This window comes from Agrilus planipennis, unplaced genomic scaffold (assembly GCF_000699045.2).
Source record: "Agrilus planipennis isolate EAB-ADULT unplaced genomic scaffold, Apla_2.0 scaffold38, whole genome shotgun sequence".
In the NCBI taxonomy this organism is placed as follows: domain Eukaryota; kingdom Metazoa; phylum Arthropoda; class Insecta; order Coleoptera; family Buprestidae; genus Agrilus; species Agrilus planipennis.
In genome coordinates this window covers 102,788-116,274 of record NW_020438882.1, presented here as the reverse complement: position 1 = coordinate 116,274, position 13,487 = coordinate 102,788, and the positions used below count along the sequence as shown (strand labels likewise).

The following is a 13,487-nucleotide window of genomic DNA, read 5'->3' as shown; positions in this document are numbered from 1 at the left end:
AATAGATTTAAAAAATAGTCATCTTTTTCTGTGCTACCCCAATTTTTATACTTAAATGGGAGTTACGTCAATTTGTAATTCTCATAAACATTTTTTGGTATCGTCATTAAGTGACTTGAGTGAAAAAGTGATATCGAAGTATAATATTTATATAATTCCGCTTAACAAATATTTGGGCGTATAGCATGTGTACCGTAATGTAAATATATTGCACATTTTACGTAACGAGTATAATTAATAACACGTACATTTTTCTGTTTTCATTTTTCTAATATAAGCCGAACCGCGGCGAAAAATCGCCAAGGGTTTTCACGGCTTTTCTTCGAAAAATGCCAACAGTCGAATGATTGCAGAAAAATTTCGCATTAGAATAATCTACAGAACATCCTGAAATATCTTTCCGATTTTTCAAAATTATATATGCAACAAAGCACTGTTGTATTTTTGAATGCTACATTTTTTTTGAGTTGCTATTTATTGACATCAGTGGCGACTTTTTGACGATCTAATATGTCTGAAATGTTTTTGTGAGGGGATGTACTGAAGATTATTTTTGGTAACGGCTAAAAAAATTGTATGCAACACGAATGGGGTCACCTAGTTCGGACGTTTTGGGTCAATGTTTTTGGTGAATAAAATGTACGTATACCATACTCCTGTGAACCCTGGGATTATAAATACAGCGAACGCGAAAGCAACAACAAATGAAAAAGTTGTGCAGGAGCAAGATACCAGGTACCTTAAAAAAAATTATAAACAATAGTGTTCGATATTCGGTCTGGATGGCTGTAGTCTAGGATTGTTCTCCTCTTTCGGGGAAAAGACCAATGAGGTCATTTATCTGACATTTCTCCAACGGTTGTCTTTGATATCATCAAGGAATATAGCGGGGGTGTTAAATCCTTCACTGTGGTTCTACTAAAGCAACGTAGGACTTTATGCTCTTAATGTATTCTCTGAAGGAGGAGAAACAATCCTAAACCACGGCTAATATCGGGCACTATTCTAGCCAATCGTGAAAGCCTTCGTTAGCCTTTCAAAAATGATTTTTGAGATAAAATTTATTTAAAAATTTAGGATTGAACCCAATCGTGCCAAGTATCCTGTGGAAGGATAAATACGGGACGGGCTCACAACACATATATTATGTATGCTTATATAGAGGCATCGAGGTGCGTTTGTGCAAAATAAAATGCTTTTAGAATGAGTTTAAGGAATATATAATGTACAAAAATAATGCAGCGTTAATATTTTTCTCTTTCAAATTCAATTTTAAAATGACCACTCTTTTAAAATCTGCATTCGTGAGTGTTATAATAAGCGTAGCATTAAATAAAACTGAGTTTTATAAAGTCATGCTTACGAGTTGCTTAATGATCATTAAAAAGAAATAGTTTACTATTATAATATGACGTCATTTTTAATATTTCATTATAATTTTGTTAAGTTATTGGAGAGGCAGTTTCATTTAGCGTTTACGTTTATTATAAATCATTTTTGATCTCACTTATTGCATTTTCATTCGTATGCCAAAACTGTTGCTTTTTTATTACTACAAAAATTAAAGCGGCCGTTTTATGATGAGCAGTTTAATTATTTTGTTTCTTTTATGGTTAGTGCCCTTTTGTTATATTTATTAAACTTTAACACTAGAAAAGTTATACCTAACTTTGCAATAAATATACGAACTCAGTCTGAACAAACGGGTAATATGTAAATTAATTTTACTGTTTTATGATGTGAATTTTATTCTCTTTGTTAATTTTTTAACCCTATTGTCTCTGGAAATTTATTCAAGAAAACCTTTTCAATATTTTTTTGATTAAACTCGATTCAATGTTTATGTGATGACGTAGTAAATATAGTTATTTTTGGCGATTCCGGGTTCATATTTTTATGGCAAAATAATATTATGTACCGAATTACGTGTTGAACATTATCGAAGCTAAAAATTCGTAAAGCCACCCTGTGTGTGCGATTAATGTGGACAGTCACGAAAGTGAAAATGTTCGACAAGCTAAGAAACGAAAGTCTAATATTTATATATTTCGGTTTCTTTTTCTTTAGCGGGAAACTACATTAGCTAACACACATTATTGATCCTATACAATGCTATGTATATCTTTTTAAGCTATTTAAATATTAGTCTAGCCTGCCTAAATTTTTTTTATAACTATTTAGGTATGATATCAACACTTACTAAAACCTGCCTACATACACATTTATTGGGGTACCTTTTACATTATATACTGACTATTAGACATAACCCTTACTAAAATTACTATTAGTTTTAAGTTTTTATAGTAAACATTTCGGTTTTTAAATCGTCCTTAATTTTGTAATGGTAATTCAGCAGTTTCGTTTTTGTTAATTCTGCTAAAAGAAATTTTGTTTAACGGAACGGTACAGGAATGTAAAAATACAGAATTAATAACAATACGTGCGATTTATTGCATTATTTAATTTACATTGTTAAAATTTTGTGCGACCACCGCGTCGCATTAAAAATTTCTTCGATGTTTTCTTTTTCTTTTAACTTCAAAGTTTATTTTCACAGCCCAATTATAATAATTGTATTAAATTGACTAAATTAACGTAATATAAATGTACATTTAAATGCAGTTAGTGTGCTGACTGATGTATATACAGTCACGAAGTATTATATCAAAACCGCATCACTAGAAATATAAGATAGACTTCACCTGTTGTATACGTTCTTTTAACGCACATTGACAAAGGGTGGCGCAAAATATGACAATTTTTTTTATCTATTTCCTAGTTTATTGCGACTATTGAACGCTTCCAAAAAAATAGTACAATTAAGCACATTTTAGAAGTAGTAATTAGTAATTTTTCTCTTCTTTCGTCACTATAAATGATTAGACATTCAACAAAATTAAATTCAACCCCATTGAATTTTTAGGTAGAAATATGAATTCTTGAAAGTCGTTCAAGAATTTAAAATTTTTATCAACACTTTTGATGTTTTTGAATAATCTTCAAATATCTAAATTAAGAGGGATTTTTCACTTGTAATCCATATTGTAATGAGATATTGAGAGGCTACGTATAAACATCTATTTTAATATAAAAACAAAAGCACCCCCAAAAAGTGTCTAATATTTTGATAGCGTTCTTTAATTATAATAAACTAATAGATTTAAAAAATAGTCATCTTTTTCTGTGCTACCCCAATTTTTATACTTAAATGGGAGTTACGTCAATTTGTAATTCTCATAAACATTTTTTGGTATCGTCATTAAGTGACTTGAGTGAAAAAGTGATATCGAAGTAAATAAGTAGCTGCGTTTTATTATTTGTGAGGAAACGTGGTGATTGAAATTAAAGTGTGTTATTATTAGGTCTCATTTTGATTAAGAACCCCATTATTAAAATTACCCTGCACCAAACCGAGCGGCAAGGATTCACAGGGGCATGGCATGCAGACTGGCCGCTGCTCCACCACCGTACACGGCACCGAGATGCTCGAGATGGGGATAGGGGAGCAGCGGCAAGGGGTGGTGGTGCAAGTTGGCCAAGGCATTACCTGCTGGGTACGGCAGTCCGAAACTAGGATAGCCCGAATAACCTCTACCCGCGGCGTATGCCGCATATGCGGCTGCCGGAAAACCTGAAAAGGAAAATCTATGTTAGATACAAATATATAACAACATAAACAAAATTAACCAATCAAACAACATATTTATGAAGAATAAAGTAAACCTTAGACACGGCACCGAACTTATCATTCCTGAGTTTAGAAATTTCATCGATAAGTAGAAAATACTTATCGTCTTTAATGCAATATATACGTAGTAGATACTGTAAAATTACGTTGACATCATACACATAGTTTGTGCTAACCAATCCAAGAAGTAATAACTACTTTTCCTCTCAAATGGGCTAATACCTTGAAATATAGATATAGAAAATACAGGAATTGTAGGTTACTTCGTTTTAATTAATTTAATGTAGTGTGTACTGTATGTTCGCAATTATTTGCCCGTTGTAATAAGAAGCAGTATCAAACAGAGAATACGTGCCGTATGTCGTTGAATAAATGACTGGTCCATACGAAATTTTCCAATAATGTTACTATCTGCTAGTGTGAAATAAATTTTGCTGAAAAGCGCTATCAATTAGCAAAATTGCGTGTAATAACGGTATAGAACAACTTAGTCTCAAAGTGTTGTAAGCGAGACACAATTATCCAAAATTTCATATAAATATATATACCTATTCGCGTTTAAAAATCTATAAAACGCTTTGATACCCAAAATATCATGCTCAGTTAGAGACGAGAGTCTCTAGAGAATCCTCAGCTGGAAAATCTTCAAGTTTTAAGTGTTGAAATTCATTTATTTCAGTTTTACAAAACTCAATTTGATTTTCTTGAATAGTTTTTATATAGGTAGGTACTATAAAAGAAAATCGGATAAATATATTAAAATGAAAGAAAAAGGAAGAAAAATATACGAGCATTACCTACGAATAGTAATGAAATTATAGTAAGAAAACTGAGAGTGATATTATTTTTGGTAAAATTTTCAACAATTTTGCGCACATTTTCTTGAGCTGACAGGTTAAATTTCCTCGACAATATCGTGTTTTCTTAAGCAAAATGTATGAGTGTACTTTGCAGTTAAACTATATACCTAATCCCACCAAGACGTATAGTACAAGATGTATTTGTGTAGAGAGCACGTGAAACATGACCGTTTTTACCTGAAGAAATTGCAGCACTGTGTTTCTGAGATATACGGTTGGCATTTATACGGTGGTATTTGTTGAATAATAAGACTAATAAAACTAAAAATCAGGACAAATATCTTTTTTAAAAATAGAAAAGTTGTGCTGGATTATCAAATGGGATTAAGATTACACAGATTCAAATATAAAGTAAAACTATAATATTGAGAAGTTTCAAAAAATGTTACTTTACGGATAGGTAAAGTTACTAAAAATTGTGACTGATAAGACAGAAAACATATTACAAGATTATTTCTATACGGTTTATAATATAAATTTCCTAGAAACGTTGCTTAGCGTTAACGATAATATTACTGCTTAATATTTTTGGTTAAAAGTTGAAAACTAACGTCTAATCAATTAAAGAAGTAAATACAAGGGTGCGTTTTTAAGTTCGCGGAATGGGTAGCTAGGTCATTAGTGAGGGTATTAACTCGAGTCATTACGAATTAAGCAACTCATTATTAGTATAAATACCAAGTTTTATCGTAATTGGGTCAGTAGTCTTTGAACTATCGTTGACGAAAAAATCAATCGGGAACAAATTGTAAAATATAGAGAAAATCGAGTACCGTGCTGGTATAAAGTTCCTTACTAAGCAAGGAAAATCAGTTCAAACCATACTGGAAGAGATGTCATCCCTTTACGGGGACTCTTGCCCAGGTAAAACCATGGTTTACAAGTGGCATACCCTCTTTAAGCACGGCAGGGACACTTGAAGACGACCCACGGCAAAGCCGTCCGATCGAGGTGACCACTCCGGACATCATTCAAAAACTCGAAAAATTAGTACTGGAAGATGAACAACTTAAGACGAAACAGCTCGCAGAAATGGTAGAAGTATCATATACAATCATTTTTAAAATTCTTCAGGATCATTTTGGCATGACTAAAATCATCACAAGACGGACGCCTCAAAAGTAACAGCCTGTGGAGTGTTCTCGCGCGTTTTTGGACCTCTATAGTGAAGATAAAAATGGAGTAGTGACTCCATTTTTTACTCGGAGTTGGGTTCATTATTATGAACCTGAGTCCAAACAGACAAACTACCACCCAAGAAATTTAAGGTGTCACAGTTGGCTGGGAAAATCATGGCGGTAGTTTTTTGGGATTCAGAAGGGACCCTGTTGATCGATTACAAAGATAAAGTGTCTCCATAACCGGAGAATACTATGCTTCAATCCTACAGCGGTCAAAGAAACCAGTCAAAGTTCACAAGAGCCTTGTTGCGAACGCTGCCCTGCAGAAGATGGTCTTCAAAATTTTGGCTCACCCACCCTACAGTCCTGACCTAACTCCCAGCGATTATTACCTATTCCCAAACTTGAAAAAAAGTTTTCGTGGGAAGAAATTTTCAAGCGACGGAGAAGTGAAGGATGCAGTTTCGGCATATTTTTCAGACAAAGACAAAACACTTTTTTTCGAAGGTATACCTAAGTTAATTGAAATATCGGAAAAATGTATAAGGGTAGCAGGTGAATATATTGAAAAGGAAAAGTAAATTCGTACTTTTATTTCCACTTCTTACCCTCTATTCCGCGAACTTAAAAACGCCCCCTCGTACTTCCTTCTGTGATGTATGTATAATCTAATATTGATGAAATTGATGTATTTACTTACCGTCAGGAAGTGCTCCAAGAGACCACATGAAATCTACAAAAAAAAACGAAAAACAACGCATTAATAAATCGTTGCTGTTGTTAAAAAATCAATCGAAAAAGCGAAAATAAAATTAAAAATCTAAGTTGATGTACAATGGCTTAAGAAAATAATTTGTTCTAATTAATTAAATAATGCTATGTTAGTTTTACGATAGATTTAGGAATATAGACACGAAGCATAAAATGTCATTTTAGATGAAAGGAAATGAATGATTCCTTTCAGGAGTTGAAGAAGGACACATTGGTGTCTATGTCTATGAGTTTTACTCCAATTTAATTTTCTCAAGCCATTGCGATGACATGTTTTTGTATGATTTCGGTTCAGCATTCATGAAATTTCTCTACGTTTCTACAAACTACTAAAATGGAAACTGCGACAACACTGAAAATAATCAAAAATTCTTTAAGGCAACCGGATAATTTTTATAGACGACAAATACTTCTGCAATCGATTTTCGACCATTGGAACTAAACTCTACTTTCAACTTCACATTTTATATCTATTCTACGACACTAATAAAACACGTATATGTATGCTGATTTTATGCTCTTTTGCAAAAAGTTTCAAAATATACCAGGAGCAACTGAATCAAAATTAAATTTGAAACTGCCCTAGCATATTGCATTTAAACTATTCTACGTTGTAAGTAATGTTTGAACCATAAACATTAATATGCTGCTAAAGTTTGAGGAATCTAACTATGTATGTAAATATTTTAGAGCGTTACAACTTTTGATTTTAGTTACATCTAAAGCCTGAATAGTATCAAAAGTTAGTTTTCTGCTTTACTACTACATGTGAATACATGGTTATAACTAATAAGTAATGTTACTTTGAAACAGAATAGGACTAGAGTCTAAAATACCTGTTCCAGACAACTAATTTGCACAACAAAATTACCGATACCTATACTTCTTGTCGATAATGCCCTTGGTATAAGGAGATCTATATTACAATATAAAGTATAACAAATTAAAGATATATCAATTAATATTATAATGGAAGTAGTAATTAAATGTCTTCCACTAGCGCCTACGACTATTTACATCCACTGTAATCTTGATTAATTACAAATACGTAGGGTAAATTATTAACTAATATAGTGATGTAGGTAATTAGGTGTATTAACTGGGAAAACATATTTTCTTTACTGCCTACCTACGTAGTTTAACTAGTCTCATTAGTAGTATTTGTTATACTAATTGTACCACAAAATTAAATCCTTACTCCTCACTCTCCATCTATCAAAATTAGTCTATTACTTCAATCAGAATGACAAATTCTATTGGAAATTCATCATGAAAAACGCTATCTCATTAAATTTGGTTTTCAAAAAGTTTTGGTTAAGGTAATTTTGATTTCTACATTATATTTTACACTTATTCATTTTTTTAAAAATATACTTAACAGTGGCGGCTGGTATTTAAGTTCANTGGTTGGTTTTTTAAAGGGATTAATTTTATAAACTATAAAACTATAGAGAAAATTTAAGAATATACTTTAAGCAGCATAGACCACACAATAAAGTTCGAAGACACTGATGTTTTGGTCACAGAATCATCATATTATTCCAGACTGTACAGGGAAGCAATAGTCATAGGTAGCCAAACTTAGAAGCAACATAACAGAATGGAAAGATCACTAATAATTAATCGTGCGTGTATTTCGTCTGTAAAAACGACCTATTTGAAAAAATAGTGCTGTCCTAATTCGGGTCTAAAGGCCATCACAGCCAACCAGGAAACCTGCCTACCAGAGACTCCAAAGAACATCTCTTGCTAGTCTGCGCTAAATCAATCACCAGAACAGATCTCTTAAAAATGCCAATAGCACGTGCTCTCAATGTTTATCTTTTTTAATTCATTATAAATGGAAGGAAATATTAATGTGCTGGTTTGGCATTTTAATTCACTTTTCGTTTAATTCAATTACTTGTACTTGTTACTTATGTCCCTTCGCCTTTATTTCGTCCAGCGAAAATGAAAATCATTTGATCGTTTCATTTCTTCTTGCACTAATCCAAAAATATAACAGAGTAGCAAGTAGTTTTTGATCATTAGAAACAATTGAAATAAATGACATTTATTTTGATAAAGATTAAGAACATGTTCATAGTAACTAATCGGTAATCTTTTAAATCTGAAAACTATACACATATGTGGCTCATCCATGAAAGTTAGGTAAATGCTGTTTGGTTTTCGTTGTGGTGGTTTCTGAGGAGATGGAGTTAGTACATTGATCCAAGGCCCATGGAGTTCAAAGAGGACCCATGGGAAGGAGGAAGCAATAAAATATAATCATTTTGGGGAATCCGGCGGTTTGTGTGTTGGGAGAATTGAATTAATAATGTGTCCCATAATAGCATCGCCGCGTGACAGGCTGGGGCAGAGAACTGCTTCGAGAAAGGAGTGCACTTTTGAGAGACGGAAGCAAATTAAAAGTAAACGATCCTACGTCGCAGACGTCGTTGCAATATCCGTAGCGATGTGCTCCTGCACTGCATCCGTTGAAGGAGAACTTTCCTGTGCGGGTCGTTCTACCAGGCATGCACATTGCACACCTGCCCTGTCTCCTGAATTTCTGAAAAACTTATCAAAGCGACTCGCTCACGTAAGGGTACGTAGACGTACCATTCGTAGGTATAAACGGGTCCTATTTCGAGCAAATGTGGATACGTTTTCCGAGGAAAAAAGCTCCGCTACATTAAAATAACCAGGCTCCTTTCGCATATCCCTTTATTCCACAATTTTGTCTTTAGTATGTATGCATTCATGAGTTACTTGCAATTCCCAGCTCTAGAATGGTTAACAATAGCAACAGCACATGTGTCAGTACATACGACAGTAGGTACTGTACGTACAGAACGGGGAAAAAGTACCAAAACTAACTCATCTTCTTTTGTTTTTTACTGATCTAATTCATATGTAAAGGTTAATTAACAGAAAATTTAATGCAAACACAATGAGAGCGGCGGCCAATTAACGTTTAGGACACAAGCTTCATGATTGTGTTTAATTTTTACAAGTAATGGATGAGGAGGCCTCGATAGAATGACAAATTCTGAGTCACTAACAGCTGATTTTTGGGTTTACTGATTGTCGTCGTCTAGAGAGTTTCCATTCCGAATTAATGCGCTGAATCAACCGCCCCTATCAAAAAGAAAAATCTACTGACGACGACAGACAAAAAGCCCAAAAACTAGCAGCAGCTTTGGACAACGGCCGCGAAAGCTTTACTCGATTTATCAACCATAGGATATGATTTAACTAATGAAAAATATGTATTTCCCTTAATAAGCCAAAACAGCGTTTGATATATTTTACGTTCTTGTTACAGGCGTCATGTAACTTATTTGAAGAATTCCATTAAGTTGAAGAGACAGCTTTAGATTCCACATGGTATACATCTCAAAAATGGTAAGTGATACCCTAAACTTTCAAATTTATATATTATAACATGAAATTTGTGTGGCAAGGTTTGATAAAGAAGTATTCAATCACACAATCTCTTTACAAGCAATTTCTTCTTGCATAAGTTGTTTGCTTTCATATTCACGATCAGTTTATAAGTTGTTGAAATGTTATTAAGAGAATGAGTTAATTTTCGGCACTTTTATCTCATACAGTGGTAATCACACCCTTACACTTCGAAACAACAATAACTCAACCTTACAGGGCTTTATAATAAATAATAACTTTGGCACATTATGTAATAAATACATGTACAGATATATTCATATTCATTTATATATATATATAATATTTATANGGTATCGTCATTAAGTGACTTGAGTGAAAAAGTGATATCGAAGTATAATATTTATATAATTCCGCTTAACAAATATTTGGGCGTATAGCATGTGTACCGTAATGTAAATATATTGCACATTTTACGTAACGAGTATAATTAATAACACGTACATTTTTCTGTTTTCATTTTTCTAATATAAGCCGAACCGCGGCGAAAAATCGCCAAGGGTTTTCACGGCTTTTCTTCGAAAAATGCCAACAGTCGAATGATTGCAGAAAAATTTCGCATTAGAATAATCTACAGAACATCCTGAAATATCTTTCCGATTTTTCAAAATTATATATGCAACAAAGCACTGTTGTATTTTTGAATGCTACATTTTTTTTGAGTTGCTATTTATTGACATCAGTGGCGACTTTTTGACGATCTAATATGTCTGAAATGTTTTTGTGAGGGGATGTACTGAAGATTATTTTTGGTAACGGCTAAAAAAATTGTATGCAACACGAATGGGGTCACCTAGTTCGGACGTTTTGGGTCAATGTTTTTGGTGAATAAAATGTACGTATACCATACTCCTGTGAACCCTGGGATTATAAATACAGCGAACGCGAAAGCAACAACAAATGAAAAAGTTGTGCAGGAGCAAGATACCAGGTACCTTAAAAAAAATTATAAACAATAGTGTTCGATATTCGGTCTGGATGGCTGTAGTCTAGGATTGTTCTCCTCTTTCGGGGAAAAGACCAATGAGGTCATTTATCTGACATTTCTCCAACGGTTGTCTTTGATATCATCAAGGAATATAGCGGGGGTGTTAAATCCTTCACTGTGGTTCTACTAAAGCAACGTAGGACTTTATGCTCTTAATGTATTCTCTGAAGGAGGAGAAACAATCCTAAACCACGGCTAATATCGGGCACTATTCTAGCCAATCGTGAAAGCCTTCGTTAGCCTTTCAAAAATGATTTTTGAGATAAAATTTATTTAAAAATTTAGGATTGAACCCAATCGTGCCAAGTATCCTGTGGAAGGATAAATACGGGACGGGCTCACAACACATATATTATGTATGCTTATATAGAGGCATCGAGGTGCGTTTGTGCAAAATAAAATGCTTTTAGAATGAGTTTAAGGAATATATAATGTACAAAAATAATGCAGCGTTAATATTTTTCTCTTTCAAATTCAATTTTAAAATGACCACTCTTTTAAAATCTGCATTCGTGAGTGTTATAATAAGCGTAGCATTAAATAAAACTGAGTTTTATAAAGTCATGCTTACGAGTTGCTTAATGATCATTAAAAAGAAATAGTTTACTATTATAATATGACGTCATTTTTAATATTTCATTATAATTTTGTTAAGTTATTGGAGAGGCAGTTTCATTTAGCGTTTACGTTTATTATAAATCATTTTTGATCTCACTTATTGCATTTTCATTCGTATGCCAAAACTGTTGCTTTTTTATTACTACAAAAATTAAAGCGGCCGTTTTATGATGAGCAGTTTAATTATTTTGTTTCTTTTATGGTTAGTGCCCTTTTGTTATATTTATTAAACTTTAACACTAGAAAAGTTATACCTAACTTTGCAATAAATATACGAACTCAGTCTGAACAAACGGGTAATATGTAAATTAATTTTACTGTTTTATGATGTGAATTTTATTCTCTTTGTTAATTTTTTAACCCTATTGTCTCTGGAAATTTATTCAAGAAAACCTTTTCAATATTTTTTTGATTAAACTCGATTCAATGTTTATGTGATGACGTAGTAAATATAGTTATTTTTGGCGATTCCGGGTTCATATTTTTATGGCAAAATAATATTATGTACCGAATTACGTGTTGAACATTATCGAAGCTAAAAATTCGTAAAGCCACCCTGTGTGTGCGATTAATGTGGACAGTCACGAAAGTGAAAATGTTCGACAAGCTAAGAAACGAAAGTCTAATATTTATATATTTCGGTTTCTTTTTCTTTAGCGGGAAACTACATTAGCTAACACACATTATTGATCCTATACAATGCTATGTATATCTTTTTAAGCTATTTAAATATTAGTCTAGCCTGCCTAAAGTTTTTTTTTTATAACTATTTAGGTATGATATCAACACTTACTAAAACCTGCCTACATACACATTTATTGGGGTACCTTTTACATTATATACTGACTATTAGACATAACCCTTACTAAAATTACTATTAGTTTTAAGTTTTTATAGTAAACATTTCGGTTTTTAAATCGTCCTTAATTTTGTAATGGTAATTCAGCAGTTTCGTTTTTGTTAATTCTGCTAAAAGAAATTTTGTTTAACGGAACGGTACAGGAATGTAAAAATACAGAATTAATAACAATACGTGCGATTTATTGCATTATTTAATTTACATTGTTAAAATTTTGTGCGACCACCGCGTCGCATTAAAAATTTCTTCGATGTTTTCTTTTTCTTTTAACTTCAAAGTTTATTTTCACAGCCCAATTATAATAATTGTATTAAATTGACTAAATTAACGTAATATAAATGTACATTTAAATGCAGTTAGTGTGCTGACTGATGTATATACAGTCACGAAGTATTATATCAAAACCGCATCACTAGAAATATAAGATAGACTTCACCTGTTGTATACGTTCTTTTAACGCACATTGACAAAGGGTGGCGCAAAATATGACAATTTTTTTTATCTATTTCCTAGTTTATTGCGACTATTGAACGCTTCCAAAAAAATAGTACAATTAAGCACATTTTAGAAGTAGTAATTAGTAATTTTTCTCTTCTTTCGTCACTATAAATGATTAGACATTCAACAAAATTAAATTCAACCCCATTGAATTTTTAGGTAGAAATATGAATTCTTGAAAGTCGTTCAAGAATTTAAAATTTTTATCAACACTTTTGATGTTTTTGAATAATCTTCAAATATCTAAATTAAGAGGGATTTTTCACTTGTAATCCATATTGTAATGAGATATTGAGAGGCTACGTATAAACATCTATTTTAATATAAAAACAAAAGCACCCCCAAAAAGTGTCTAATATTTTGATAGCGTTCTTTAATTATAATAAACTAATAGATTTAAAAAATAGTCATCTTTTTCTGTGCTACCCCAATTTTTATACTTAAATGGGAGTTACGTCAATTTGTAATTCTCATAAACATTTTTTGGTATCGTCATTAAGTGACTTGAGTGAAAAAGTGATATCGAAGTAAATAAGTAGCTGCGTTTTATTATTTGTGAGGAAACGTGGTGATTGAAATTAAAGTGTGTTATTATTAGGTCTCATTTTGATTAAGAACCCCATTATTAAAATTACCC

At 32.4% G+C, this 13,487-nt stretch overlaps 1 protein-coding gene across 1 annotated transcript in view; it reads right to left on the bottom strand.

The window, feature by feature from the left end:
- Positions 1-2,183: 2,183 nt before the first annotated feature.
- The window catches only part of LOC108745191 (RNA-binding protein Musashi homolog Rbp6-like), a gene marked incomplete at its 5' end in the record, with an annotated part of 72,201 nt that continues 60,897 nt past the window's right edge, over positions 2,184-13,487 (bottom strand). Inside the window, 2 exons of the mRNA XM_018481315.2 lie at positions 2,184-3,631; positions 6,370-6,402. Coding sequence (XP_018336817.1) covers positions 3,426-3,631; positions 6,370-6,402 — 239 coding nt within the window. The remainder of the gene's footprint in view (positions 3,632-6,369; positions 6,403-13,487) is intronic.